The sequence below is a fragment of the Mauremys reevesii genome, linkage group 2 (assembly GCF_016161935.1).
Source record: "Mauremys reevesii isolate NIE-2019 linkage group 2, ASM1616193v1, whole genome shotgun sequence".
NCBI classification, from domain to species: Eukaryota; Metazoa; Chordata; order Testudines; family Geoemydidae; genus Mauremys; species Mauremys reevesii.
The window spans coordinates 265,894,687-265,921,399 of NC_052624.1; the positions used below are offsets into that span (position 1 = coordinate 265,894,687).

The 26,713-nt window shown below is 43.4% G+C and overlaps 1 protein-coding gene across 3 annotated transcripts in view; it reads right to left on the bottom strand.

The window, feature by feature from the left end:
• FBXO32 (F-box protein 32) overlaps positions 1–26,490 on the bottom strand; it is a 33,682-nt gene extending 7,192 nt beyond the window's left edge. The window contains exons 1-8 of one of the 3 annotated variants that reach the window (XM_039524958.1): positions 26,202–26,490; positions 19,978–20,090; positions 18,040–18,089; positions 17,208–17,300; positions 8,493–8,586; positions 6,266–6,450; positions 1,950–2,132; positions 552–695 (exon numbers count right to left, since the gene is read on the bottom strand). In XM_039524958.1, coding sequence (XP_039380892.1) covers positions 552–695; positions 1,950–2,132; positions 6,266–6,450; positions 8,493–8,586; positions 17,208–17,300; positions 18,040–18,089; positions 19,978–20,090; positions 26,202–26,317 — 978 coding nt within the window. In that variant the 5' untranslated portion in view covers positions 26,318–26,490. Of the gene's footprint in view, positions 1–551; positions 696–1,949; positions 2,133–6,265; positions 6,451–8,492; positions 8,587–17,207; positions 17,301–18,039; positions 18,090–19,977; positions 20,091–25,793; positions 25,931–26,201 lie in introns of those variants that run through there. The other 2 variants (XM_039524960.1, XM_039524959.1) reach the window with 2 other exon arrangements.
• Between the last annotated feature and the right edge of the window lie 223 nt (positions 26,491–26,713).

The following is a 26,713-nucleotide window of genomic DNA, read 5'->3' on the forward strand; positions in this document are numbered from 1 at the left end:
AATGTTACACTCTCCTTTGGCAACGAACAGGTCAAGGCACGGCTTTAGATTTTAGGGACAGTTATGAATTCAAGGGAAATGAAGGACAAGGATTCAAAGGATGAAGGACAAGGATTCAAATTCACTCTCCGACTCATCTCCAAAGGACAGAGAACTGATTTGGCTGTCAGTTAAATTTGTGTCAGACCAGAGTAACTCTGAAGTCAATGGAGTTATTTCAGATTTACACCACTGTAGTGGACAGCAGAATTTGTCCCCAGGTTTCTGTAAATGCCTCAACTTTGCTGTGGCACTCCAGGGGCCTTCTTCTCTCATCACAGGGCAAGAAACCCCCACTAGATCCTGTGTGGAAAAGATAAGGCCCCAGGGAGTAACACGAAACTGTGAAGGAACTTCTTAAGATAGAGAGTAAGCAAGCTTTTAGTGGGGTTGGACTGATTTTTGGAGAAGGTCAGCACTTGCAACTCTCGTTAACTTGAATTAAGAGTTGTGGTCACTCAGCACTTATGAGAAATCAGGCCCTCAATTAAATACCAGCAAAACACCCATACCTTCCAGGAGAGGATGTGGCAATGTCTGCAGAGCTGCAGTGTGTCTCCATACTGCTCCTTCCTTGGGTAACACCTTATAAGTTTAAAGTACATCTTCTTCCAATCCAGCAACCCCTTCTCAGATAAGATTATCCGTTTACGAATCTAAAAATCAGAGTTAGAGTGGATTGAGTGTACATGAAGGCTTAGTTTTGGTGGCAGTATCACTTCAAGACCTTCCTCCTCCTGCACATAGTAGCCAGCATGTAATTCTTGCTGATCTCCACATGATCTCATCTGTAGTGGCAAGAGAATCTGTTCTGAGCCTCTCCACATTAACAGTCTCCTTATTCCAAATACACTACACAATAGCAATACTAGAGACCAATCTTACCTTTTACACAGATTCCTTCCTGTTGCACATTGTTATGCAATGGCTCCAAGGGCTTCATGCTACCACACATTACCATGATTCAGAAACTCTAAAAATGACTATCGGGATAACAAACTTTACCCCATGTAGTGGTTTCAGGAATTAAACTGTATTTTTTTTCTGCACAGATATATCTTTAAACCTGGAGTTGCAGTATTTGCTTGTGAGACATTCACTTTTAGGACATCTTCATTAGCAGTGAAGATCAGATTTGGATCTATTTGTCACACCATGTGACATATAGTCAATATAGGAAAAAATATCTTCCCAGAATCCAGAGCCAGATCTTCAGCAGACGTAAATCTGTGTAGGTTTGTTGAAGTCACTGGAACAATGCTAATTCACACCATCTGAAGAGCTGGTCCCCCAGTTTGTGTGTGTATATTCAGTGCTTATGAATGGTGCCAGACTGGCAGCCCTAGAGACTGAAAACCTTTACCCTCAAAACAGATACAATATAGCAACAGAGTTAGCTTGCCACCAATGGTGAACAACTCAGATGGGGGGGAGGGGGGATCTTCCCACTAAAGGGAAAGAGAGGATAGTTCATGGTCCATTCAGTCCTTGGCCACTCCATGGAGACTGTCAGCAACGCTGCCAGTTCTGATGATGGGTTTTTTGATGTGGGCAGTTACTGTTGGGAACTACACAGACACAGAACTCCCTAAACGTATGGTACATGTAGCAGTGTTACCATCCGAGGCCATGTGGATTGGTTAGCAGCCTAGATTGGAGGAGGTGTGTGTGCATGTTACTGATGCTGCAGCCTTCTATTTCAGGCACCAGTATTGTGGCATTTACAACACGATCCGAACTTCCCTCAGGGACAAACATTATCGCCATTGTCTTGTCAGCCCATATTAGAAACTCGCAGCATGCCCCTCAGAACAAAGAAGCAGTCAAACGAGGAAGATCTGTCTATGTGTGTTCAATCACAAATGGGTTACAATAGGAGATTGATTGAGGTTTAACTTTCATCCCATTACCTGTCGGTCTGTGAAATGGTATTGGCAGAGCTTTTTCCACAGCAGCCGGTCCTCACTGAGCACTTGCAGTTCAGGGGCCACTTGCCCAAGGCTGACAAGGTCTCTCCCATCAGTTAGCCGCTGCATGATATTTAATTGTAAACACAACGGCAGGTCTGTAAAGGTCATTCCTTTAAAGGCAGGCTGGAAAAAGAGTGTAAGAGCTCAGTTAGTGAAAAGCAGGCAATTCTAAACGGGAGCAATGTACTACTTGCTAAATATTTTATATACACAAGATGCAGTGACACTGGATAATTTCCCACCAGGGGACAGATCAGTTTCCCTAGGAGATCCTATGATGGGCTGTGGTGTTGTTGAGCCATTACTTCCAGCGAGAAAAGTACCCGTAGCCACCGTTTACTGTGGCAGAGCAACAATTGTGTTGTGCTATCAAATGTTAACTGCACAGTTTACTCCCCTCACCACTGGAGAGGAGGTTTATGGTGCCAAAGCTCCACTATAGTGGACCAGGGTATTACTGTCTGTAGGTCACTTCAGATAACTGGAGGGGCAATACTGTTCCCTAAGAGGTTAAACCTCCAGTCTATACAGTTTAAGTCCTTTGGAAATTTCATGTTCTACTCAGACAACTGTGTTTTACTTTGCGGGGTCACATGATCCTATATTAACCAAGTAGAGATGTTCACTAGTAATGGTACCAATCAATATTTCCCTTTAATTGTTTCCTACAGCATTGCTGGCAATGCTACCTGTTACCCAGGAAATATTTAAGAGGTTTTTTTTTTTTAAATTGTTTCCTACAGATACTTCTAGGACCATGTCTACATTGTGGATTTGCCTCAATTACAGTCATCATTGTCTAGTAACCAGTTTAGCTACACCAATGCAAATCCCTGGTCTAGACAATGAAAGTCACTATCTCTACTAGTGGCCCTTAGCACTGGGCTCCATACAGTGGCTGTCTGTTTGTCACACTAGGATTTGCACCTGTGCAGCTACACTGGTCATGGGATACAGACTGTTGAATTCAGGGAAAATCCCCAGTGGCATCAAGACCCAAGAACCAGGAAATGGGCTCCAACTGCTACACTAGTGCCCACTCCGTACTCATGTGAGTAAAGGTTTGCAGGCTTGGGCTCCAACAGTGAAACAATGTTAAGAGTCTCAAATAAATGTGCCAAGTCTTTAGTTGCCCTGCACCAAGATGCCTCTATTTTAAGTTGCAGTCACATCACCCTACATGCAACTGGCAGGGCAGTTAATTGTTTAAAACAAAATACAAATAGCTGATCAGCTAAGGAAAATTTTGTGGGACTATTTTTAAAATATGACCCCGTCTCCAGTGTTTGGATGGTGTCTGGCCATTCAAAGGCATAATATAAATATTTATTTAGACACAAAAGTTCCCATTTCGTAACCCTTCAGTAAGCCACATAGTTATTAATCTATAACAGGGCCCAGTGTACTCTGCAACTCCATAGCAGCAGCATATGCTGCACAGCCCATCCATTGCGACAAAACTCTGCTAATCTTTCATTAATAATTAATTTTCTAGCCCTTCTGGTTGCCAAGAACACCATAAACAGACAATTGCATCTTCCAGAAGCCTAAAACAATAGCTCCAAAAAGAGTGAACAATCCCACTCATCTCAGTGGGGTGTTGATGCTAAACTCTAAGGGTGATAATTTAGGAAAACTCCTGTTAACTATTTTGCTGCTGGTCATTGTTAATAGGGACATCTAGCCAATATTCTTATCCCAGGATCCCAAGCAGCCTCCCACATACCCTTACTCAACTTCCCTCTGACAACTTCTACAATGCAGTTTGGCATCCTCAATACAAAACTCTGAAGCACAATACAAATTAAAAATGTAAGTGCATTGCATAACTAAATTCTATATGGAATTAAATAACACAGAGCATACTGTAAAGATTGTTTCATTTGTGTATTTCAATTAAATTTAAAAAACAGGCAAGGCTTTTATTGACCTAGAGTTGGTGCAACAGTCCAGTCTGCTCCATTGGGGTGTGACAGATCTCTATCCCAGGCTGCAGAATTTAGGTCAAGTTTGCTGTGGATAACACAGAAGTCTTGTATGTAATTTACTAGTGCCCTCAAATTCCATTTGCTAATAGAGTTGCACTTTTTACAGATGAAATACCCATATAAGTCAACAGGGGTTTTACATGAGTAAAATGTGCAGGACTAGGCTCAAATGCCTTGAACTCAATAAGACACCTGCACAGCTTACTAATGAAGTTCATGTGACTTAAAGCACATTCTTCAGGGTTTTGCTGAATCAGGGCCAAAGACTATCTGCTACACTTCAAACATGACATTTTTTTTTAAAAAAAGAACACACCCTAGAGCAGAGGAGTCCTATGTTAACTTTCATTTTCTTGACAGGATTTTTTTTTAAGCTAGTAAGTACTACAATGCTCAGTATATATTTCTCAAGCTTTAGACTCCTTGGCTGTTAAGACATTTTTTCTCCTTCTGAAATACCAAAAGCACTTGGTCTACTTGCAGTAAGTGGCCAACTGCCTGTAATACTGCTCTCCCCGCCCCCCCTTTAAACACAGCTGCTTTTGTTCAAGCTTGACAAGAAATCATCTTCAGTGGTGTGAAAATTACATTTTTTGCAAGCTTTACAGCTTGAGACATTAAACAATTTTTTAAAAGAAAGGCCAGTCGACCATGTTTAGGCCAAAAAGTAAATAAATGTATGTAACACACACACACTTCAGTTCACAGGTGGTGCTATGACAGAACGTTGGCTGGAATTGATAGATTTTTTAACTGGTCTTCAGGATTTTCTAACCTGATGGTATACTGGCCTGGAGCTGAGATAAAATCGTTTTAACTATTGAGTCAAGCAGCTGGATCCTGATCTTGCAGTGAGCTCTGTGCAAGTAGAACCCTGCACCTTCAAGGAGCCCCATGCACAGGCGCCAGCTTTCTCTGGGCCCCAGGGGTGCTCAACCCCTCACTCTGGACCCCTTATCCCAAGCCCCCTGCCCCGCCCCTTCCCACTCCTGTTCCACCCTGCCTCACCTCTTCCTGCCCAGTTCCACCCCCTTCCCTGAGCATGCCCCGTCCCTGCTCCTCCCCCTCAGTGCCTCCTGCATGCTGCGGAACAGCTGATCACAGCAGGCTGTAGGTGCTGGGAGGGAGAGGGAAAAGTTGATTGGCGGGGCCCCCAGTGGGCAGGAGGTGCTGGGGAGGAAGAGGGGGAGCTGGCTGCCAGTGGGTGCTAAGCACCCGCTAATTTTTTTCTGTGTGTGCCCAAGCCCTGGAGCACCCATGGAGTCAGCACCTGTGGTCCCATGGAAGTCAGTGTGTGTCTGGCGTCATAGAGATAATTGCAGGATTGGGGCTGTGGATTTTACTTAAGACTTTCTCAGAGTCCAGAGAAGCCTCCTTTCCCCATTGTCCCTTAATTTCCCTCTCCTCACCCCAAGGTCCTTGCACTGCAGCTACGCTCCTTCAGGGTTCCCTAGGTAGTGCTCACCCTGCACACATTTTGAAATTACTTAGGCAAGCGCAAGCACCTCTCTTGCCTATTAGCAGCAGCCAAGCATGATGCCTCTTTAGCAGCCTAGTGGGAAAAAATTTGCATTTCAATTAATTTAGGCCCATGTCCCAGTGTCACTATGGACAATGGGAATTTTGCAATTAACATCAAGGTGAGAGTGGGACTCTTAGGAAAAGGGACAGATATATTGGCAACATTAGAAACTAAAGTCCAGTACTGAGTCACAGACAAGACAATACTAGTACAAGTGCTATTCGAGTCTCATCATTCTGCCTTAGCCCTGACTCTGACCCTCTGTTGAGACTGCCAGTGAAACGTGAGCATCTATCCAAAAGGAACTGAAGTGAGACCAAACTCCATTTAGAGGCCTAACTGGTTTTGGTTACTACTAACAGCAGGCCTGATTGTGGAGTCAGCGGGTGATTTGAGGAGCACTTGAAGATGCCAGGCTTCATCATGTGGTCAGCTTTTCTAAATGAAGCTGTTTTTAGAGAAACATGCAATGTTACCATGTAACTCTGAAAAACATTTTGCATCTTGGTTTAATTTTCCACTTGAAAGTTGGAATAAAAGTAATAATTAAAAAAAGCCTCCCCCTGTCTAATCCAATTGAATTCAAATCTTAATCCAAATTCTCTCCACCAGCAGGCTTTGTGTGAAGTCTAGGAATGCTCATTATGATCCAATTACACAGGCAGGAGCTGCAGCTGCATGATAAAGTTGCATGAAAGAGCCAATGTATCATTTGCCTCTAAGTGAGGGCCTGGATTCTTGCTTACTCTTGTGATTTGGATGCTGTTCAGTTGTTGTTGCCAGTGAAGAATGGTCTCCATTCTGTGTACCCACATGTTGATGTTTCCAACCAGAACAGATTTGCCAACCCTTTGCACCAGGGTGCACAGTGACGTGTAGAGAGTCTGCAGCAATTCCCTTATTAGCCTGATGTTCTGCTGATCTTCAAGGACTTTGGAGGCAGAGAGAAGAAGAAAAATATATTTAAAAAAGGGACTATAATGTTTAAATACATTCTCAGTATCTACTTTCTTCTGGAGGCTTTGTAAGAATTACTCTCTATGATCTTAGGCCAAAAGGTATCAAATCTGGAACCATGGGGGGAAGGTGGGGATAGAGGAGGACTGCTCTGTCTAGACATGACAGGTTATCAGGTAGGAAACATTTGTCAGAGATGTCCCCTAATAACTGTACAAGAGATTGACCTGAGGAACAATGTTCCCTCTAACTTTTTACATATGGAGGTCATGCGTAGCAGGGGTGGAGCCGAGGGGTTCAGCATGTGGGAGGGGGCTCAGGGCTCAGGCAGAGTGTTGGAGTGCAGGGGTGGATAAGGGCTCCGGCTGGGGGTTGCAGCCTCTGGGGTGGGGCCAGGAATCAGGGGTTGGGGTGTGGGAGGGGCTCAGGGCTAGGGCAGAGGGTTGGAGTGTTGAGGGGCAAGGGCTATAGCTGGGGATTTGGGGTTTGGGGTGCAGGCTTCCCTGGGACCGTGGCAGATGAGAGAGGACTCCCTCCAGCCCTTTCCCCCAGCCACAGCAGCTCTGAGGCTGGGACTGGGGGAGAGGCACATTCTCCACTGGCTGCGGCAGCTCCAGCTCTCCCCACCTGCGCGGCCCTTGATAGCCTGCTGCTTGGCCGAGCAGCCTAGAGGGAACTTTGCTGAGGAAAGATGTTTGGCCTTTCTACAGTGCTTCTAACAGCCACTCTAGGAACACTGGCCAACTTGTCCCCCTTAGATCGGTGCTTGGAGGAGACCTTCCACACACAGCTCTTGCCCTGCTTCCAACCAGCTCATGTGGAAACAGGGGCTCAGCCACCTCTATAGCTCTTCTTGCCCTGCCCCTCTACTCCTACAAGGGTCCTCTGAAGGTTGAGGGTCCACACAAGGAGAGGGGGTGGAGATTGGGTTGACCAGGGAAGGGGGAACCCCCAAAACACACATACACACACTAAATAAACTGTGACCCCACAGAGATTTCCAGCCCTGAAGGACTCCTTTCCCTTGGTGGGCAGCCATGGCCAGTGGGAGCCCTTGGTGGTGCAGCTGCTAGGAAACCTTGGAAGTGACTAGGGCCTAGCATTAGGAAGGAAGCACAGAGCCTTTATGCAGCCAGCCTTGGCCTCCTGCAGTTCCTCTCTAGTCTGTCAGCTTTTGGGGCAGGACCAAACAGCCTATTCTGCAGCTAGGGGTGTGTGGGACCCTGACCTTCCTCCCAATAGGATGATGGAGAGGATACTCCTGACAGAAATCTGCGCCCATGCAGGGGCAGAGAATTCATATGACCTGCATATTTCTGTGCCCCCTACGTAGAAAAATGCAAAAGAAATCTGGGGGGCGGGGGGAGGGACACACACGTCTGTTCTCCGGCAGTCCAGGCAGCGCATCTGTTCCAGCATGCCTGGAGCAGCTTCAGACGCAAATCACTGCAGGGGGGAAAATTGGTCCTGCTAGTGAAGGCAGGGGGCTGGACTCGATGACCTTTCAAGGTCCCTTCCAGTTCTAGGAGATTGGTATATCTCCAATTATTACCTTTATTACCTTTAATTTAAATGAAAATCCAGGATTATAACTGGAATGCAGAGTATTAGTTACCAAGTATTTATAACTTAATTTTCATGTATTTAGGAAATGAATAGTTATTGTGACTTTTTTCTGTATTGTAGTTTAAATAACTTATCAAAACAATTGAAACTGGTATGATTATATTGCATTATTTTGACAAATAAAATTTGCAGAATTTTTAATTTTTTGGCGCAGAATCGCCCCAGGAGTTAGAGGAGGAAGAATCTCCACAAGGGGGATCCACTAAGATCTCCATTCAAACTCCCTCCTGCCCTGAGAGTCCCTTTCCAGAAGGGACAGAGGAAAATTAACTAGCCCAGTGTTTTGTCTTCACGCCCCTCCCTGCAAAAAAGTCTTGCACACTGATCAACATGGACATGGTGATCATTGGACACACTGGATACAAACCATGATTGTTACATTTCTTTTACCTTTCTGCACCACTTTTTCCAAAATGTTCATGAAGTTTTTCTGGGCGATTCCACTCAGCGATGTTAGCTGAGACTTTGCTATCAGCTCCAACAGCTGTGGATAAAAATAGAAGTTGCCAGCTAGAGTACAGAGATATTTTTCTAATCTTGACTTCTAGTCACATGACACAGCAAAACAGTTCAGATACTTGTTTACTGCTGGAATAAAAGAGGGCAGGCAGAACCACAATGAATACAGATCTAAGGGGAGAAAAGAGCCAAACAATTAAGCACACAGTGGAGGAAAACAGGTTGTTATTTAAACTACTTTCTTTATACACCGAAATGTTGCTTCATGGTTCAAAGGTGTAGGGAAGCCACAAATTACCATTCAGACTAACGGACAATGACGATTCATACTGAAAGAACAATGGTATGTCAGTGTCTTTCACTAGTACATAAACAAATAGTGTGATAAGAGAACAAGAAGCAGAGACTCGTTTCTGAGAGAATCTTATTTATAAGCATAATCCTACAATTTACATATAATAATCCAATTCACTCTTTTGTTATGTGTGTTTTATACTGGAGTTTTCATTGAGAGGAAAGATTAAGTCATGTTTTTTTAAAAAAAAAAAGACAAACCAAAGTTCCTTCATTTTTATTAAGTTATTATTAGAGCTGAAAAAATGTAAACAATTTATTTCACTTTTCCCCATTTATGCGGTTTGGTTTACTTTCTAACTCACCAATGGTTACTGTCTCAGTTTCCCTTTTCATTAAGATGCACTCCTAGTCAATGTGACTTTTTGGTTCCCATGTACTCGTTCAGTGCTGCAGGGTTTGGGTTGCAATTACTGAAGAAGATGTTCCTCTCCTTTTTTTAATTCCAGTAGAAAAATAATTTTATAGGAAGCTTTTCTGTCGGCTTTAGGATTTGTAAAATTGTGGGCCAAAACGTTAATTGGCAGTAACCCTTTAAGCCTTTTAATGTATTTTATAAAATACACACTTTCTGCATACCATTCCACTTGTTTAGATTCCTTTCTAAATTAGAACAGAGTAAGAAAACCTTTATCTTACAATCAATCTACACATATTATCACAGGGGTAGCCTATTCATCCGTTATCCTCAGCGATTATGCTATCCCATTGCTGGGAAAAAGGATGAGTGCAGAGAAGTTGCAATTCCTTATGTCAAATAGCTAAGATGGTTACTGACAAGAGTTGGTAAGTCTTGAGTTGAATTGTTTGCTTAGCTATAAGAACGACAGGAATGTAGCCATAAAATTATTGGTACTTTGCCTTAAACCATGAGCTCATACGGGTATTATTGCAACCATTTGCCCATTTTACTCAGCTCTGTTACCAGCATGTGACTGTCACCTAGGAGCTGCAAAGTGCCCCGAGTGACTGGTCTCCTCTTCCATTTGTCTTACAGGCCAACTTTAAACGTCAACAGATGGCTTTCTGAGTTTACTTTCTATTAATATCTTAAACCTCACATGACTGGTATAAAGCAAGAGGAAAGAAAAAAAAACCCCTATACAGTCTCACATTTTTCATGGAGGGCAGTCTGCCTTCTATCATGACACATCATTTGGGGGGCGGGGGTGGGGAGAAAATATGCAAGAATAGTCTTGTGAGGTAATATTTAGTACATATATTGTAACAAAATTCCATGGTGGCTCTCACCTTAACAGGAGGGTCTGGTGTATTACATGCTCTGAAGCATAAATTAATTAGCAAGATGTTGGAAATATTTTTTAATTTTCCCAAGATTTCTTAGAACAATGGATGTACAAACAAGAACGTGTGTACAAACAAGAACGTGTCCTTGCCCCAAAATAGCCTTAGTAATAATCTCCTAGTACTGAATTGTTTAACCTTGTGACCTTCAATTATCATGATCAACCTGCCAGACTCCATTTGTCCACACAGTAATGTGAGCACCCAGGTCAGCTTCTTTGGATTTCTTTACGTATATACAAATTATGTCCCCAGTTTGTAATGTTCTAGAACTCCCATACAGGACAGTTTCCTCATTATATGTAAGCAAAACTGTGCTGATATTCAAAAATATGTTCAAAATCAGTCATCTTTGCACAGGTGAAAAACACCAAGTGGTGCAATAATATAAAAAAAAATTAAGAAATTGTGGCTGATTTTTCAAATTAAAATAAAAGTTAGATTCTTTGTGTTACCAACATTTTGCGCTTTGGTATATAGGAAATTAAATAACAAAATTAGGCAATCAAGATGAATTAGAGTCCATGCCTTTCACTATGTTTATCAAGGGCCAATTACATTTAGAAAGTAAATTAGCACAGCTATAGCATACCACCTTTTCAGCAGCAATAAGTAAGTAAAGGATGAAATTCTATATGAATGCTATGTTGTGACTACTTCCTGGGTATTGCATTCCATAGCAAACTGCTATGCCAGGAATGAACAGCAAACACACAAAAAGACCCAAAGAAAACCAAACCCCAGATGTGTGAACAAAACTAATTTTCTTGTCCAGTATAATGACGTGCATACCAGGGCAGTAATAAAGGTGTATGTAGGGTCTGCTCACGGTTACTCCAGATATACACCGGTGTAATTCCTTCAGAGCCAATGGTGTCATTCCAGACTGGATAAACAAACAAAAAAACCCCACCTAAAATGTCTTTGAGTGATGCATTGTGCAAACTGAAAACCAAACAAAAAGACTAGAGCACTCTGAATAATGCCTGGTGGAATAAAGAGAGATTAGACCTGCTAACATTTTGTAACTGTATATGTGGCTGTGTTAATTCCAGACCATGCTCCAGTAACACTGTTTGAAGACAGATGGTAGGAGGGAGCGCAGGGGAAAGGAGGTTAGTAAGGGCCTGATCCTTTGCGATGCTGAGTACCTGCAGCTCCCATTGATTTTAACTGGAGTTATGAGTGTTCAGCACCTCTGAAAAACAGGCGCTAAGGACCAAACCCTAAAAGACAACACTAAACACCTACAATTCCTATTGACTTCAGACTCCTAGTCAGAGGGGAGGGGGAAGAGAGGCTTGATGACTCCCCCCATCCAACGTCTCCAGGAAGAGCCCTCTGGCCTCTTTGCCTCATTCTGATGCTTTTTACTTGAGGGGATTGTGGAGGGTAAAAGGAGTAAATGAGAAGTTGCAGGTAGCTCCACACACCTCCTAATCTCCCTGGTCTAGGATTTTTTGAGTAGGTGGTAGGAGGGCAACTATCCTGTAGCAGCACAACAAGATACTTCAGTGTTTCTAGGCTATTAGGGGTGGAGAAGAAGTTACTCCAGCCCAACAACCCCTGAGCCCCAACCAGAAAGTCCCAGACTGGAGTGTTTAAAAGGGAGCAGAGTAGCAGCCGTGTTAGTCTGTATCCGCAAAAAGAACAGGAGTACTTGTGGCACCTTAAAGACTAACAAATTTATTTTAGCATGAGCTTTCGTGAGCTACAGCTCACTTCTTCTTGCTGCTGCCTCCTGAAGACCTTAAGAGTCGGAAGGCTACTGGGTCTCCTTCCACAAACAGCAGTAAGGGCTGAATGTGTGAGGGGCCGCAAGTGAAGAGACTTGTGGGTTGGGACTGGGAACAAAATATGCTCCAAAAAGGTGAAGCTGGGCAACTTTTGGTTTCAGTGAAAAACAAACAACCAGGGCTGCCCAGCACTAGCCAAACCTTACTTTGGGACTCCTATTAAAGTCATTATGGCATATGCCAGAGAACAGACCACAGCATCAGCAACTGACATGTGAGAACAGAATAGCTCCTTTTGGAGCAGTTTTAGTTTCCTGTCCTGATGTATATGCCCTAGTGCCGTACTCTAAAACACTGCCTAGCTAGAGCTTAGCTAAACCTTTGCTGCTGAACTGCACAGGTAAGTGGACTGAACTCATTAAAAGCTCTGTTTTCATGACGTACATATGCATTACGTGATTCTTAAAGGGCAGCTTTCTGGAGTTATAGAGGTGTGAAAACGTGTCAAACTAGAAAAGTCAGAGGGCCAGATCCTCAGCTGGTGTAAATCAATGGAACTACACTGATTTCCCCCAGCTGAGGATATGGCTTTTAACATTCAAACGACAACAAATCTCCCACACTCCCAGCACTTCTATTTGCTCTGTGGCTGAAGCCTCATATGCCAAGTTTCAGCTTGAAGTGAATGTGATAGTGGATATGTCAGTGTCTGTACCATGAGTTATAATAATTTAAGTAACAGATGCTGCTATGTGGCATAAATCCAGGACTACCAATTCTAAGTCTAACAGAAATTTAAAAATACATCAATTGAAGAGTGCACATTAGGCTAACTATGAGCTGTCCAGATCATACAATTCTACTGATCTATACTCACGTACCTGAGGTCAGGATCAAGCCCTGAGCTTTTATGTGCTGAAACACAGTGTTACAGTGACAGCTTGTCATCTCTTGCAAAACGCTGCTATGAAACTATCGCATGGTAAATCCTTCTGAAGCAAGGAAAGTCTGCAAAAGTCTCACTGTCATCTGATAAGTGAACATTTCAGAAAATGGTCAACAGCTTTGGAGGCTGCTGTGTTGTTTAAAGGTCTCATCTCATTTTACTTGTTTATATGGCATGTACTTTTGTGCATTTTCCCTTTTTAATAGCACTGTAACCATGACCACATCAAGATTAAAACACTGGGCCCAAATTGTTCTCATTACTATGTAGGCCCAACTAGCTGAAAATATACAGGGTTTACTCTGAGCCTAAATAATGTATAGCAAGACACGGGTCATTGTAACGTGACACTTGCAAGAATTTGTTTCAGGCATTAATAGTAACACCTGTTGAATATTTCCAAACCACCTCCACCTCAGTCTAACAAGTCGCTAATAATCTTGTAAAACCTTCAAACGTAGCAAATCAATGCACGGTTAGGTTTTTTAGTCCGGGAGTCTCCTAAATAACATGATTCTTCTTTTGTAACCTACTTATCTAATAAGATCCAGCAGCCAAAAGTAAGAAGACTTAAGCCTGTATATGTTTTTTATGTTGACTCTTTTGCGTAAAAATCATGCAAAGTAAGTATGTTAGAGGCAGTCCATGAGCATGTTGAACTGTTAGCATGAGAGCCCACTGAGCTATACAAAAATTGATACATTTTCGATAATTACAAAAATTGTGGACTAAAAGTTAGAGATACAATAGTAAAAATGTTTTAGGCCTATCACTGTTTGACTCTCCATTCCTTCTCCAAGCTCATCTGTGGCTTTTCTCCATTCTGCTTCCCAGCTCCAATCTGGAAATGCCACTACTTGGGAAGCACTTTCACATGCTACCATGGAATTAACCAGACCCCTGTAGTTCCATGGACATTTGGGGAAAAGGGTAGGAGGGGACGTTAGCCTGCTGTTAGTCAAGGCATGTTCCAGGTAGTGTATGGCTAACTTGTGTGCTCCAGAAGTCCTCATCTGTCTTGTAACAGACCGTATGGTGGATCTAAAGAGGAAATCCATCTCCAGGAAGGGCCTTCCATGAGCAACTCCAGTGCACATGGTATTTTATGAGCTATTATCCACCAGAGACTTGGCTCATGAAGGCTTTCATTGAAGAAACCAGTTTTACATTTGAACCATGGTCTCCGCATTTAAGACTGGCAGATTAAAAAAACAAAACAAACCATCAGTCATCTTAAATCAGAAAGTTTCACACTTTGTTAAGACTACTGGCAAAAACTTCATAAAGCTCAGGTGGGAGGTAATTCAGACAAATGAGAGCATGCACTGATTTTAGTCTTGAATGTTGTTACTTCCACTATGGAAATGCCACCGTTCATTTTACTTATCTCCTGGTCAAAGCTTTAAGCAGTCACAGAGCAGAGCCCTGCAAAATTAAATCAACAAGATCTAAAACTTCATGGGCCAAGCTGATTTTTGGTGCAACTCCATTAATGAATTTAGCCTAATGTCGGAAAGATGCTTTCCCACTGGTTTGGGCCTGACTCTCATTCACACTAAGGCCCCCTTTATGCCACTCTTGTAATGTGAAGAGGCATGTAAATGAGAGTCAGGCCCTTTTCCAAATGGTATCTCAGAGCATATAGCGTGTTCTTTGAAGTGCTAGAGACATTTCTAAACAGGAGGAACAACCATCCTTTAGGATTCTGTGTCTCGCGTATGGGACTTGATTTTCAGAACTGCTGAGCACCCACAATGGCAACTCAAGTCAGCAGGAGCGGCAGGGGCTCAGCCCCTCTGAAAAATCAAACTGAGGGTGCTTAGTGAATGGCTCATCAGTAGCTCTTCCTACTACGATTGCATCTGGAGCTTACCTTAATCAAAGGGTACAAAGCTGCATGGAATGTTAGATATACAGCATTAGACACCACCTGGAATACTCACTGCACCAGAGTTTTTCCACTTGCACGGAAGCTTTAGAAGACAATATCTGAACTTTCAGTGATGAATCATAAGTGTGTAACTAGGGAAGTGATGGGCAGCAGGAGCTGAGAAGCGATTCCCTTACTCCTCTGCCCATCATCAATTATCAACCCAAGTGAAAGAGGGGGGCAGGGGAAAGACATCAGGTCAACCTCCCATCCTTATTCCAATCTAAATTTAAGAAGCTATTTGACTGTCCTTTCTTAAAATGTCAAGAGAGTATCATGCCCAACATCCAGGCAAAGAAGGATTATGATTATGTTGGAGGAGTGCCCATAAAAGTCTGCCATGAGTCTAGAAACTGCATTTGACCCGATTTGTGGTAGCTTGCACAATAGCTTAACTAGTCCCATAACTGGTATTTAAAAAGAAATGCCACTTCATTACATACGTGGGTGATGGGTATTATAAAATGAATTAAAGAGGACAAAAAAATAAAAAGGGGCCTAGATTAAGTTTCATGCAATTAACAGTGACCCCACTGGGCAGCAAGAGGTTAACCACATGGTGATTTGAGTAACAGAGACACCTCTATCCTACACTGCGAGGTTTTGATTGGACGTTTGGGATGCCTGACCTACATCTGACTAGACAACAGGTGAGGGATCCAAGGCCAGCCTAACGAGTATCATCTTTTTGGCTGACTCTTTTATCACATTTGGCTCACGGGGGAAGAGCAACATGCCAGCAAAAACTCTGCACCAGAATCTAAACCCTAAACAGCTGGTGCTCTCCCAATGATTAATGGCTGATGAAATGTGAAAAGGAGCCGTTTATAGACAACCTTGAATTTTTAACAGATTTTCTAGCTCGGTGGGTCTCAAACTTTTGTACTGGTGACCCCTTTCACATAGCAAGCCTCTGATTGCAACCCCCCTAATAAATTAAACACCCTTTTTAATATATTTAACATAATTATAAATGCTGGAGGCAAGTGGGGTTTGGGGTGGAGGTTGACAGCTCGAGACCCCCCCTTGTAATGACGTTGCGACCCCCTGAGGGGTCCTGACCCCCAATTTGAGAACCCCTGTTCTAGCTGCTTTTTTGCCATTAAAAACTAGCTGATGGAATTCTCAGTCTCAATGAGCATATTCTGAAATTACGGATCCATTTGTGGATAATGTGCACGTAAACACATTACTGCACACAGAATCATGGAATAAAAATGACACCCTTTGAATGCTGCGAATGTGAGATAAACTCTTGGTCTTCTGTGAAAACCCAGAGTAAGAGGGCTTGGCGTGGGGAACCTACACAGAAGCTTGGGGATAATTTATCCTTCGATCAAATAAGAAGCTATGCCAGGGCCAGGGCAACAGAACAGCTGGTCTGTTGAAGCTGCCATAACATATGAACCTGTAATAGCAGCTCTGCTTTCTCACAGAGTTTGTAGCCAGAGATTCCTTGAAGTTCGCCAGGATCCTATACATCCCACTCTCAAACTTCTCCCATCCCATAGTGTGTCACCGCAGGTTTAGTGTACATGGGATTCAGGGAGCTGTAACCTTCACCTGCATCTCAAACACGCCATGCAGGGGAACCGTGGGCTCTCTGCGGTGCCCAGGATTTCATCTCATACTTTGTAGCATACACCAAAGGTGGAGTTACATCAACCAGACCTTGAATTTAGCTTTCAGTAAGGGGCTGGATTGGAAACCCTGAAGCTCTCCAAAAGCAGATACAGCACAAGCATCAACATTACAAAGTTCTCCCACAGTTCCTTGCCAGAGTGCTTCAACCATGAGCTGAATGGACCGCCTCCAGAAGCAAGTACATGGTCAGTTCCTGTGACTATTGCACACTCTGCTGAGTCTGTCAAGAAAACTGCTACCTTATTTATCAGCTTGTGACATGGAGACCTGTTCATTAGGAACACAGCTGAGATGGCCATCTCACTTCAGAGAGGCCATTGAACAGATGGCAATAACTTTACTTTAAACAACAAACACTGCCTCCACCTCAGTCACATACAGACTTAACACCTAAGAAGTTTCAAAATAAACAGTTTGATCAGGAAATCTGGAGGAAGTGTAGACCTTGTTCCACGCCCCCACACTAGCCCCCATTTTCACTGGATCTGAAGGAAGGCTATGTGTGATCTATCCTGCCCATGCAGCAATTTCTAACAGATGGACCCTCCTTTCCATGCATCAGAAAATGCTTCATTAACTAGTTCTTGAAGCTTCCCTCCTGCACGCAAGGAGACCACAGCACAGTCTTGCAGATCTTTTCCAGTGCAGAATTTGTTCTCAGCTCAGTTAAGTTAAGCAACTGGTGTCTGCGCTAGAAGTTACAGAGAAGTAAGTTATGGCCTTATACTCACCCTTACAACATAGTTGAACCGTCTGGAATCCAGGATAGCATTTGAGAAGTCAAGTCTGTTAAAAGCTTCTCCCAAGGTGCAGTAGCCATGACGCTGAGTGGAAAAGAACAAAGCTCGGTCATGTTTTGTTGTACAGTAATCTGAAGAGAGAGTCATGGATGTATGTGGTCCAGGCCAGCATAGCATCTTAACATACTTATGGGGGCATGCTAGGGGACAAACTCATTGCTGGGGTAAGCGGGCACATCTCCAATGACTTCAATGGAACTGTGTCTATTTATGTCCCCAGATAATGCAGCCCAATGGGAGTTATGACTGTTTCTAAGAAGGGAACTCAGCCCTATCCATGACCTCAAAATAGCTCAATTTGATCTCTTTCAATAATTTCACCAGACAGGGAAAGTAATGCATTCCTAGGGCTCAACATGAAGGGCCTATGTACAATATGGTTTCTTACAGCTGCTCCTCTCTATACACACACACAGCTGAACTGTGCTGCTGAACTGCAGTGCTTTTCTTGCTAGGACTTACCTGTGGGAACGCCTGCAGTTGTGCCGCTGCTTAGTTTACCACTAGATTTTGGTAGAAGCAAGCAAACAACGTCATCTTTTTGTTTTAAATATGTACAGAGCCTAGCCCAATGTAGCCCTAATTGGGGCTTGTAGTCACTACTGCAATAATAATCATAGGACAGATCCTCAGGTGGTATAAATTAGCACAGCTCCATTTATTTCAACAGAGCTGTGCTGACTTGCACCACCTGAGGATTTGGCCCCATAAAAAACGCTGTTTGGACAAATGCTATGGGGGAAATAAACCAGTGGGTACTTACTTCTTTTGTGCTTCCCTTGTGGACATAAATCCATTTTTCTTGATGGAAATCTGTGGAGACAAAGACAGATTTTCTTCACTTGTTTTACATATAATAAAACCCTAACTTTGCAGAAAGACGAAGCCCAGTTCTACTCTCACAACAGTTCTATCATGGCACTACTCCACCGACCCTTGTGGAGTTGCTTCCGATTTACACCAGTGTAACACAGATCAGAATCAGACCATCAATGAATTGCTTTGTTTCCACATTCGTTTATCTAAGGCAACAGCCAGGACCCTAGAAAAGGTTTGTGTTTCAGGGACACAGTCCAAGACTGTAGATATTTAATCTATATGCTGTGAACATACTACAGCCCCTTGTTTTCTTTGCTCTCTGACAATAAACGTGGCTGACAGCCAGAGTTTGTTATTATTGATTTCATTAATTACTCATTACCTCAGTTACAGAGTTTGGATTAACGTGTCATAAGACACTAGACTAATAGTCACTATAGTGTTTATAACAGCGAGTACTAGAGTTAGAATTATATAGGCAGTTCCATTAGAAACGGCTTTCATCACTTGCGTGATCCTTTCTAAAACAGAAAAACAAAAATCTCATTTGGGCCTGAAACATTCCATGTTTTGTGGGAGGTCCCTTCCCAAAAGCTTCCCTTTCAGCCCTCTGAATAAGAGGAGTTATAAACACCTTTCCTCTCCTCCCTAGTGTGACACCTCCGCCTTCCCTCCAAAACACACATCATGCTGTTGTATTGTTAACCCAACCTTGCAGAAAGATATCTCCAGCTATACAATAGCCGATCCAAGAGATAGGAACCCAGGCAGCCCTCTCCCATCCCATTCACCTCACTGAGCTAGGACATTCAGTATATTACACAGTGGCCATTTATCAACTAACATTATTAGAGATGAAAAGTTCCCCCACATCCCCTCACTCCCAGAAACACACACTTGATTTCCACAGAGAGGAAACTGAATGCCAAGATATATACACTCAAGTCTGGAAACAGAAGTTACACATGTACACGAGTGCAGATCCTGAATCACTCCATTTAAGTCAGTGACTAAGGTCATATCTGGACAAAGGCTGTCATAGTAACAACTTGTTCACACTGCACATTTAACTACAATCATATCAAGGACTAAAGTCTCTCATCAGCTGTTGAAAAGATCCTGGAGGTTGCATAGTGAGCCAATAATACAGTGAGAATCATGACTTATTTCACGTCCTCTCTGTATATGTTGATGTCTGTAGCCTTCACATGCATTAAATTTAGGTATCAATCCTGCAATCAGATCCACACGCCCTTGTGTCTGTGCAGAATACCATGGATCCAGCCACATGAAGCCAATTATGCATATAACAGAGTTCAAACCATCCTCTATTGAGAGCGAGTCTGAATCCTAGATTTCATTTTGCATGCATTTTGTGTAACAGAGGTAGGATCAGAATTCACACTCAGGCTTGGAACCCCCATTAACATAAATGGGTTTTAAGTGCATATGTGGAAAGGAGAATGAATTCAATCTGTTGTGCACAAGGAAGTCTATAGGAGGAAAAAAATTGGAACTGGTTCACTTGAATGTACCATAGGAAAAAATTACTCTCCCTCTGCCAAATACAAATGACAAAAATTTGAACACAACAAGTACAAACACTTGGAGAAGGGATTCATAACACAGGCATATATCTTCATATTAAAATGTATCCAAGTTCTCTACTTAGGTCAAACATGGGTGCAGAGACTCTCAAGAGACTTCTGGAGGTCATACACTTTCTGAGAGATTTTGTGTGTGTGTGTGTGTGTGTGTGTGTGTGTGTGTGTGTGTGTGTGTGTGTGTGTGTGTGTGTGTGTGTGTGTGTGTGTGTGTGTGTGTGTTTTATAATCATCCTCAAGCAACTTTGGTTTTAAAAGTCCCCCATTTGCTGTCTTACACTGGATCTTTGTCTTGTTATTCAGCAGGTCCTTCTTTCTCTTCTTGGCAGCAACATCATAGTTCATGCTGTTGAAGAGATTCTCCTTGTTGTAATCCTCCTTTTTGCAGTAACTGTGAATGACACAAGGCAGAGAGTCTGTTTATTCTGTGGTCCGGGGAACTTATTAACTGTAAGAACTATATTTTACTTTTTCCACGTATCTGGTTCCAGGAACCCATGTTTGTTTGCTGTTAAACAGCTCATTCTAGTGCTGTTCTATAGAAAACTATAAGCAGTTTTAGAGTCCAATAATGAAGACCTTTTCTCATAAAACATTCAAATACCTCACAGACCCAATTCTTGTGCTAGATTATATACATAATTATAGTGAATAGGAGCACACCCAAAGCATGTTACACAATCAACTTCATGACCTTGTAGTAGAGCACCCTTGTCCTTCCTTTTACCTCTGCCTGCTTGTCTGAGGTCATCAATTCCTATCATATGCTCTACCTAACTTAGATTGCAAGTCCTTCTGGCAGGGGTGTGCTAGGTTTTATAAAGCACAATGCACAACTATGTAGGTGTATAACCAGAGTGCTTGAAGAATTCACTATCTAGTTGTGAGTAAGAAGCTTTTCCTGCCAATTAGTGGAAGGGCTGGGGAGAAAACTAAGCTTTAATTAAAAAAACAAACAAACAAACCATAACTTTTAACTTTGATGAATACAAAGATAGCACAACCCTGATTCATGTTTCGGTGGCTGTCTTCCAGAGTCTGTAGACAAGTGGGTGATATGTATGAAGGGTTGGGATCTGTGGCCAGAGTGTATTTTTCCCTTTCCTGCATTTGGAAAGGCTGTGCATTTCTTTTTGTTTGAATGTATAATATCTGGCAAAGGGACCTAGAGCTCTTTCTTTTTCCTTTTAAGAGTATAATCCCAAACTCAGTGAAGTCAGTGGAAAAAGACTCACTGACTTTAAGAGCTTGATCCAAAGCCCAGTGATGTTTGCCTAACTCTGAATTAAGTACTGCCAAGCTGCAGAGTGAAACTGAGAAGACTCTGGTCAGTTTCATTGCTGCTGTTCAGAAACCTGTGGAGAGCAGGGAAAGGCAGCAGATCCTCCTGCTGCTAGGGAGAGCTGTGAGCAGCAGTGGGAGGATTGCGGGTGATGGGGAGAGCAGTAGAGACACACACATCCTGGTAGGAATCACGTGGCTACAGGACAGCTAGAGAAGCATCACATCAGGGGACTTGGGGGTTGGAAATAGAAGTGAAAAAAAGAGCATCCTCCTTTCTAGGAGCCTGGAGGAAGAAAGGAGGAGATCTGTATTGGAGGGGCCTGGTTTGAAAGTCTGGTCCTGTGTTTTCAGTTTTATCATCACTGGCTTCAGTTATACTTATACGGGCCTGTAAAGTACCTATTTCTTGCTTTCCTCTTTCAAGAGAGGGGCCAATCTCATTACACTCCTGGGGCTCAAAAAAATGCTCCAATCTACCGCTTTGTACACTGCACTGAGAGCCTCCTGTGTGTGTGCATATGTGTGCACATAAGCAGTCCCTTTTGGTATGATGTTAAATAGTTAAGCTGTTTCCCTTCCTACTGAGCTCACCTTTAACCTTAGCTGGGCACTTGTGTGCTGTTTATTGTTCCAGTTTTTAAATAACATTTTTAAAATATCTGATGCTAGATAAATAAAAAAGGAAAAGCCCCACTAAAGACAGAATTTTTTCCCACCTCTCTCTGCTGCAAAACAAAGTAACTTAAAGCGATCAGCTTGCTCAAAAACAAGTGTAGACAAAGGATATATAACTAACAAAAGACAGTGTATCACAGTAATGTATGGAAGGTTCGTTATCAGCTTTTCTGCAGTGGCACTGAGAGTGTGGGGCTGTGCAGACAAATTACATGACAGATCCTTGCTCTGACATTCTGAAGTCTGGTTCTTAGTCATCTGACTAATACTGTACAGAGCGAATGACTCTGCTCCTGAGGCAGTGTCTTCCTGCAGTAAGCACGAGGAGTGTTCTGGTCTGATGCATATAAGTGGATCCATGAGACGGACTAGAGCTAGAGAGAATGAAGACCTCTCACAGAGCCTGGGGACATGAAGGTATTAATGGGGTATAAGGAGGGATAACTGGTGGCTCCCCACACATCTTCACTCTCTTCTGTACCCTCCTGTTCACTCTACTTGCTCCCCACAACCACTCTTATCCATATGGCCCTACAGCAGCACCTCTCTGGGAGCCCACCTCTATGTCCTCTGCTGTCTAGCTTGCCTTCCTGGCTTCCTACCTCTGTAAGGAGTAGAGCTAGTGAGTCAGGCTGGCAGCATCGGAAAACGGAAACAGCTGACGGAACTTGCAGTTCCGCTGGGTATTACCGGTACAGCTCAATTAGGATGTTCTGAATTGGGGATATACTTCTCTAGGCGCTTGGTTTTAGAAGGTTAAAAGCGGTCTATGTCAGAGACGGAGACAGGTGTGTGTGAAGTTTGGATTCTGTGGTAACTGTGGTTTAACTAGAGGAACTAAAAGAAAAGTGAGAGAATGCCAGAATAAAGTATCAAGAAGGGAGCACTTAAAGAAAATTCCTGCACAAAAGTCAAAACTTTACTAAAAAACAAATTCCACAGAACATGTAATTGTCCTATGATGAATTACTGTGCCAGATTCAGAGATTAAATTCAAATAATTAAACTGTGAAAGAGAGGCATCTCAGTTTCGATTTAAAACGTAAATCTCAACAACCCTGACTGTGAATTTACTGATGATTCTATAATCTGAAACCTGTATTATACCATTACTGGCTGAGACCTCGTGCATGGGGCAGATTTACACCCATGCCAATCTACTTACTAAGGGGTTCTTGCACCTTCCTGCCAAGCATCTGGTCTGGCCAGTGTCAGAGACAGGATACTGGACTAGATGAACCTTAAAGAGGAACTGTTGTAAACTGGATCAGACCCTTTCTTTCAAAGTGAATTTAAGAACAGCGCCAATCTAATTATTTTGCAGTTAACAACAGTTATGTCTACCAATCCAGACATTCTTCCTATTTACATATCAAGCTGATAGTTTATAATCCAACCTTTCTTTTTAAAAGCTTGTTAAAAAAAAAGTACAATGAAAACCACCACTGCAAAGAGATCATGTGCCCTTTGCAATTTACAGCAAGATCATGTTTCCTTCAAGTCATCTTTAGTCGTTTCCATCACAACAGTGTGTGCGAATGCTATTCTATTGTTTCATCTCCAGACCAGGTCATCAGTCTACACAACCCTCGCTCTGTGCTCCTTAAAAACAAGAATTGGCCTTGCAAGAAAGGCCTGCCCAATCCCTTGTTTCAAAACCAGTTGGTCATCACCCCACAGTAGCAACAAAGTCTTTTTGCCTACAACCTATGCAACACTGTAAACAGCTTAACTGCCTGCCTTCCCAATGTTTTCTTTGAATGCAGCGTAATCAAGCCACTCAGCCATGAAGAATATTATTTATGACCTGTGAAGGATTAATGGCTTCAGGGGTATCATATTTCTTAAGCTCAGGAACTGGGAAGCCTTAGGAAGTGTTTACTTCTGGAAAAATGGGGGAGGAGGGAAGCAGTTCCCTGGAAGTTCTCCAGGGGCAGTTTGGCAGTGGTTCAGAAGATTTTCAGTGACACTTGTTAAGGGCACAATCCTGCACCACTGAAGTGAATGGTAGTTTTGACACAGCCCTCAATGAACCAAGATCAGGGCTTACTTGTTGATGCTGCCATATATATTCCTAAATCACAGCACATCAAAGAATGTGATCAACCCCACTCTCAGACACAAGTTACTGTTCACTCTCTCATAGGAAGGCAGAACCACACACACTTAGGTGGGGCCAGCGAGAAGTGGAGTAGCTCTCTAGTGCCCATATACTGACTGGGCCAAGGTCTGCAGCTGGTGAACACAAGCACCTCCCAATGGGAAGTGCACACATTTAAGTAGCCAGAGAATCAGGCCCACTGTATTTAGCCAGAGTCAGAGTCTTACTAATCCCTCTCTTCAACAGAAGTTGTATCTTTGTTTACATGCTTATTTTACTGGAACACAGATACGTCAGCCGACCAGATGACTCACTGGTGCTCCACAGAATGGCACCACATAATCCAAAACTGGCTACAATAGAGGTCTTAAAATTCCAGGCCCAGGTCTATGCTGTCGAGGTGGTGAGGCTTTAAAGCCCTGGGATAAAATTTTCAGCCAGTAAATATCCTGGATCCAATTTCAGCCCTGACATGAGCAGGTACAATGTCAGTGAATGTGAATTACGTAAGCAGTGAATTTGGCTGTAGAGTATCAATCTTTCCTTTAAATCCATGGATGCCTGATTTAGTAGCTAAAGGAAAGGACCAAGACCCAAGCAGATCTTGGGTTCTAGAGTGGCATGAGCCACTGACTGACCACATGACCCTGCAAATGACATTGGACCTTGATTATTCAACTAGGAGAGGACCTCACGGACAGCGAGATGCTGTATATGAGCCAACCCTTCCAGGATAAATAAGCTCCAGATGTTTCAGTGCTTCACTATCCTTACATGCTTTTGCTTGGTGTTATCGATGGTAACGGAGTTTAACTTCCCCACTCAGACAGACCACAAAGGTCACTAGTGCCAAAGGCTGCAAACATCAGAAGCTAGGAAGATCATGAAGCATTAAAGTGGTGAGCCCAATGTCCCCCCCCCACACACACTATTTAGAAGAAAAATGGCCATTAAACAGATTAAGAAGGGGGTAGAGATCCTAACCCTTCAATAGCTTTACATTTCTGGCTATAAAATAAACACATGTATCTTTACTTTTAGAGTTAAAAGTGACTAGATGCTTGGATGCGTGAAGATGTCTAATGAACAAAAAGCAGATCTCTGTTTAATGGCCCATGTTGAAGTATATGCCAAAGCAATAAACCAGGGGAGAGGGCCCTAACAAGCCTATTACAAAAAACCAAAGAACCTGCACATGTTGTTTAATTTCAGTTTTTCAATATGGCATGCTCTGAAATGACAGAAGCCACTCAAATTAGTACAGATTACTTGTAACTCAATTGCTGTGGGACAAGTGCTCCAAATTGGTCTCTGTATTCATAGTTGCCACAGTGCCTACTACAGAATGAAGGATTGTATAACTAATCCTCAGATTAAATAACTAGGTTTTTTTTTTTTTTTTTTGGAGAGCAGAGATAAAGGGGTGATGCCTTACAAACAATAAGCAGAGGAGGGCTCCAGCAGTTAAAACCTTCAAAAACAACCACACGTTCTGCTAGTTTTCCTTGTAGGCTAATGCAGTGCACTCATCCAAAAAATATTTCAAAGGCTCTAATAAATTGGAAGACTGGCTCTCACAGTGAAGCCATCTTAGACCATCTGACAGCTCATTGCCAACTTTAACCAGACATAATGGGAGGCAGGCTTTTGCCAGACCCAGTTCCTGCTCCTCAGCCAAATGTGGAGTAATTCAGAACCCCCTCTCCAGAGAGCTCTCCCTGCTGGCCAAAGGAGATGTTGAGCCTAAACCCACAACAAAAACCAACCAACCACCCATCTGCAGTCTGGTTTTTCAAAACTCTCCAGCTCTCACTGGGAACGTTGCAGTGAACTCAGAGGTCTGACAAGATATTACTGACTTCAGCAGCTTTCTAAAACCAGCGCTGCTTATGAAACACACACATTTAAGTTTTACTGAAACGACAGTTAACACGCAGAAAATAAAATACAAAGCCGCAGGATGAGTTTTCGTCTGGGAATGTATTGACGTTTCGTCTCCCAAACTTCAGCCCGTTTAAGAAAAGCAGAACTCTCACACACCACACATCTGGAGCGAGGAAGCTTTCGGACACATCGGGCCATTCCCTACCCATGCAGCCCCGCTGCTCCTTCCCCCTCTGCTTCTCTCCTATTTAGTATGGCAGGGCTTTAGTTCTGGTAATGAGCTTCCTTCTCCTCATGACGCACACAAACAGAAACAAAGGCATTGCACGCACGCACGCAACGGGCAGCTTGGCTCCTAGGGCAAAATAAGCTTTAAAAAAAACACACAAAAAACCAAACCAATCGTTGTAGAGTGGGGCATGCAATATTTGCAAAGACCGCACCCCCCCCAATAATCCCCCCATCCACCGTAATGCAATAACCCCCCCCCCCCCGCAACACAGCAGCAGCATTTCCAACTCCCTCCTCCGCCGAGTGCAACGTCTTCGTGCCACGCACCTGTTTAGATCACTGACATAGCCGCTGTGTCGCTCCTCCAGGAACCTGGTCCAGCCATCCGCCGTCTTCACCCAGTTCTGCCCCGGCGACCTCCAGTCCTGCCCCAGAAAAGGCATCGCGGCGCGGGGAGCTCTGCCAAGCCGCTTTCCCGGTCCCTAGGGAGCCTGGAAGGGGCGCGCCCGGGAGGGGGTCCCCAGCTGCGTGCCTAGGCAGGGGGGGTGCGGGATTTTGTACGACCGTCGCTCCGAGCCGTGTCCGTGTCCTCGCAGCGGCCGCGGCTGTATTTATCCGAGGGCTCTTTGTTGCCGGAAGAGCGGCGTTAGCCCGGCCCCTAGATCAGGGGGGAGACACGTGGCTTTGTTTATTGCTCGCGACTGTCTTCTTCGGCTCCTCCTGCTTGTTGCACAATCCAGCCCCAGTGGAAACTTCAGACCCGGCCTCTGTGCTCGCTGGGCTGCCAAGGGTCCCTGACTTTGCCGAGAGCGAGCGTGAATAACAAGAATAAAAATGAA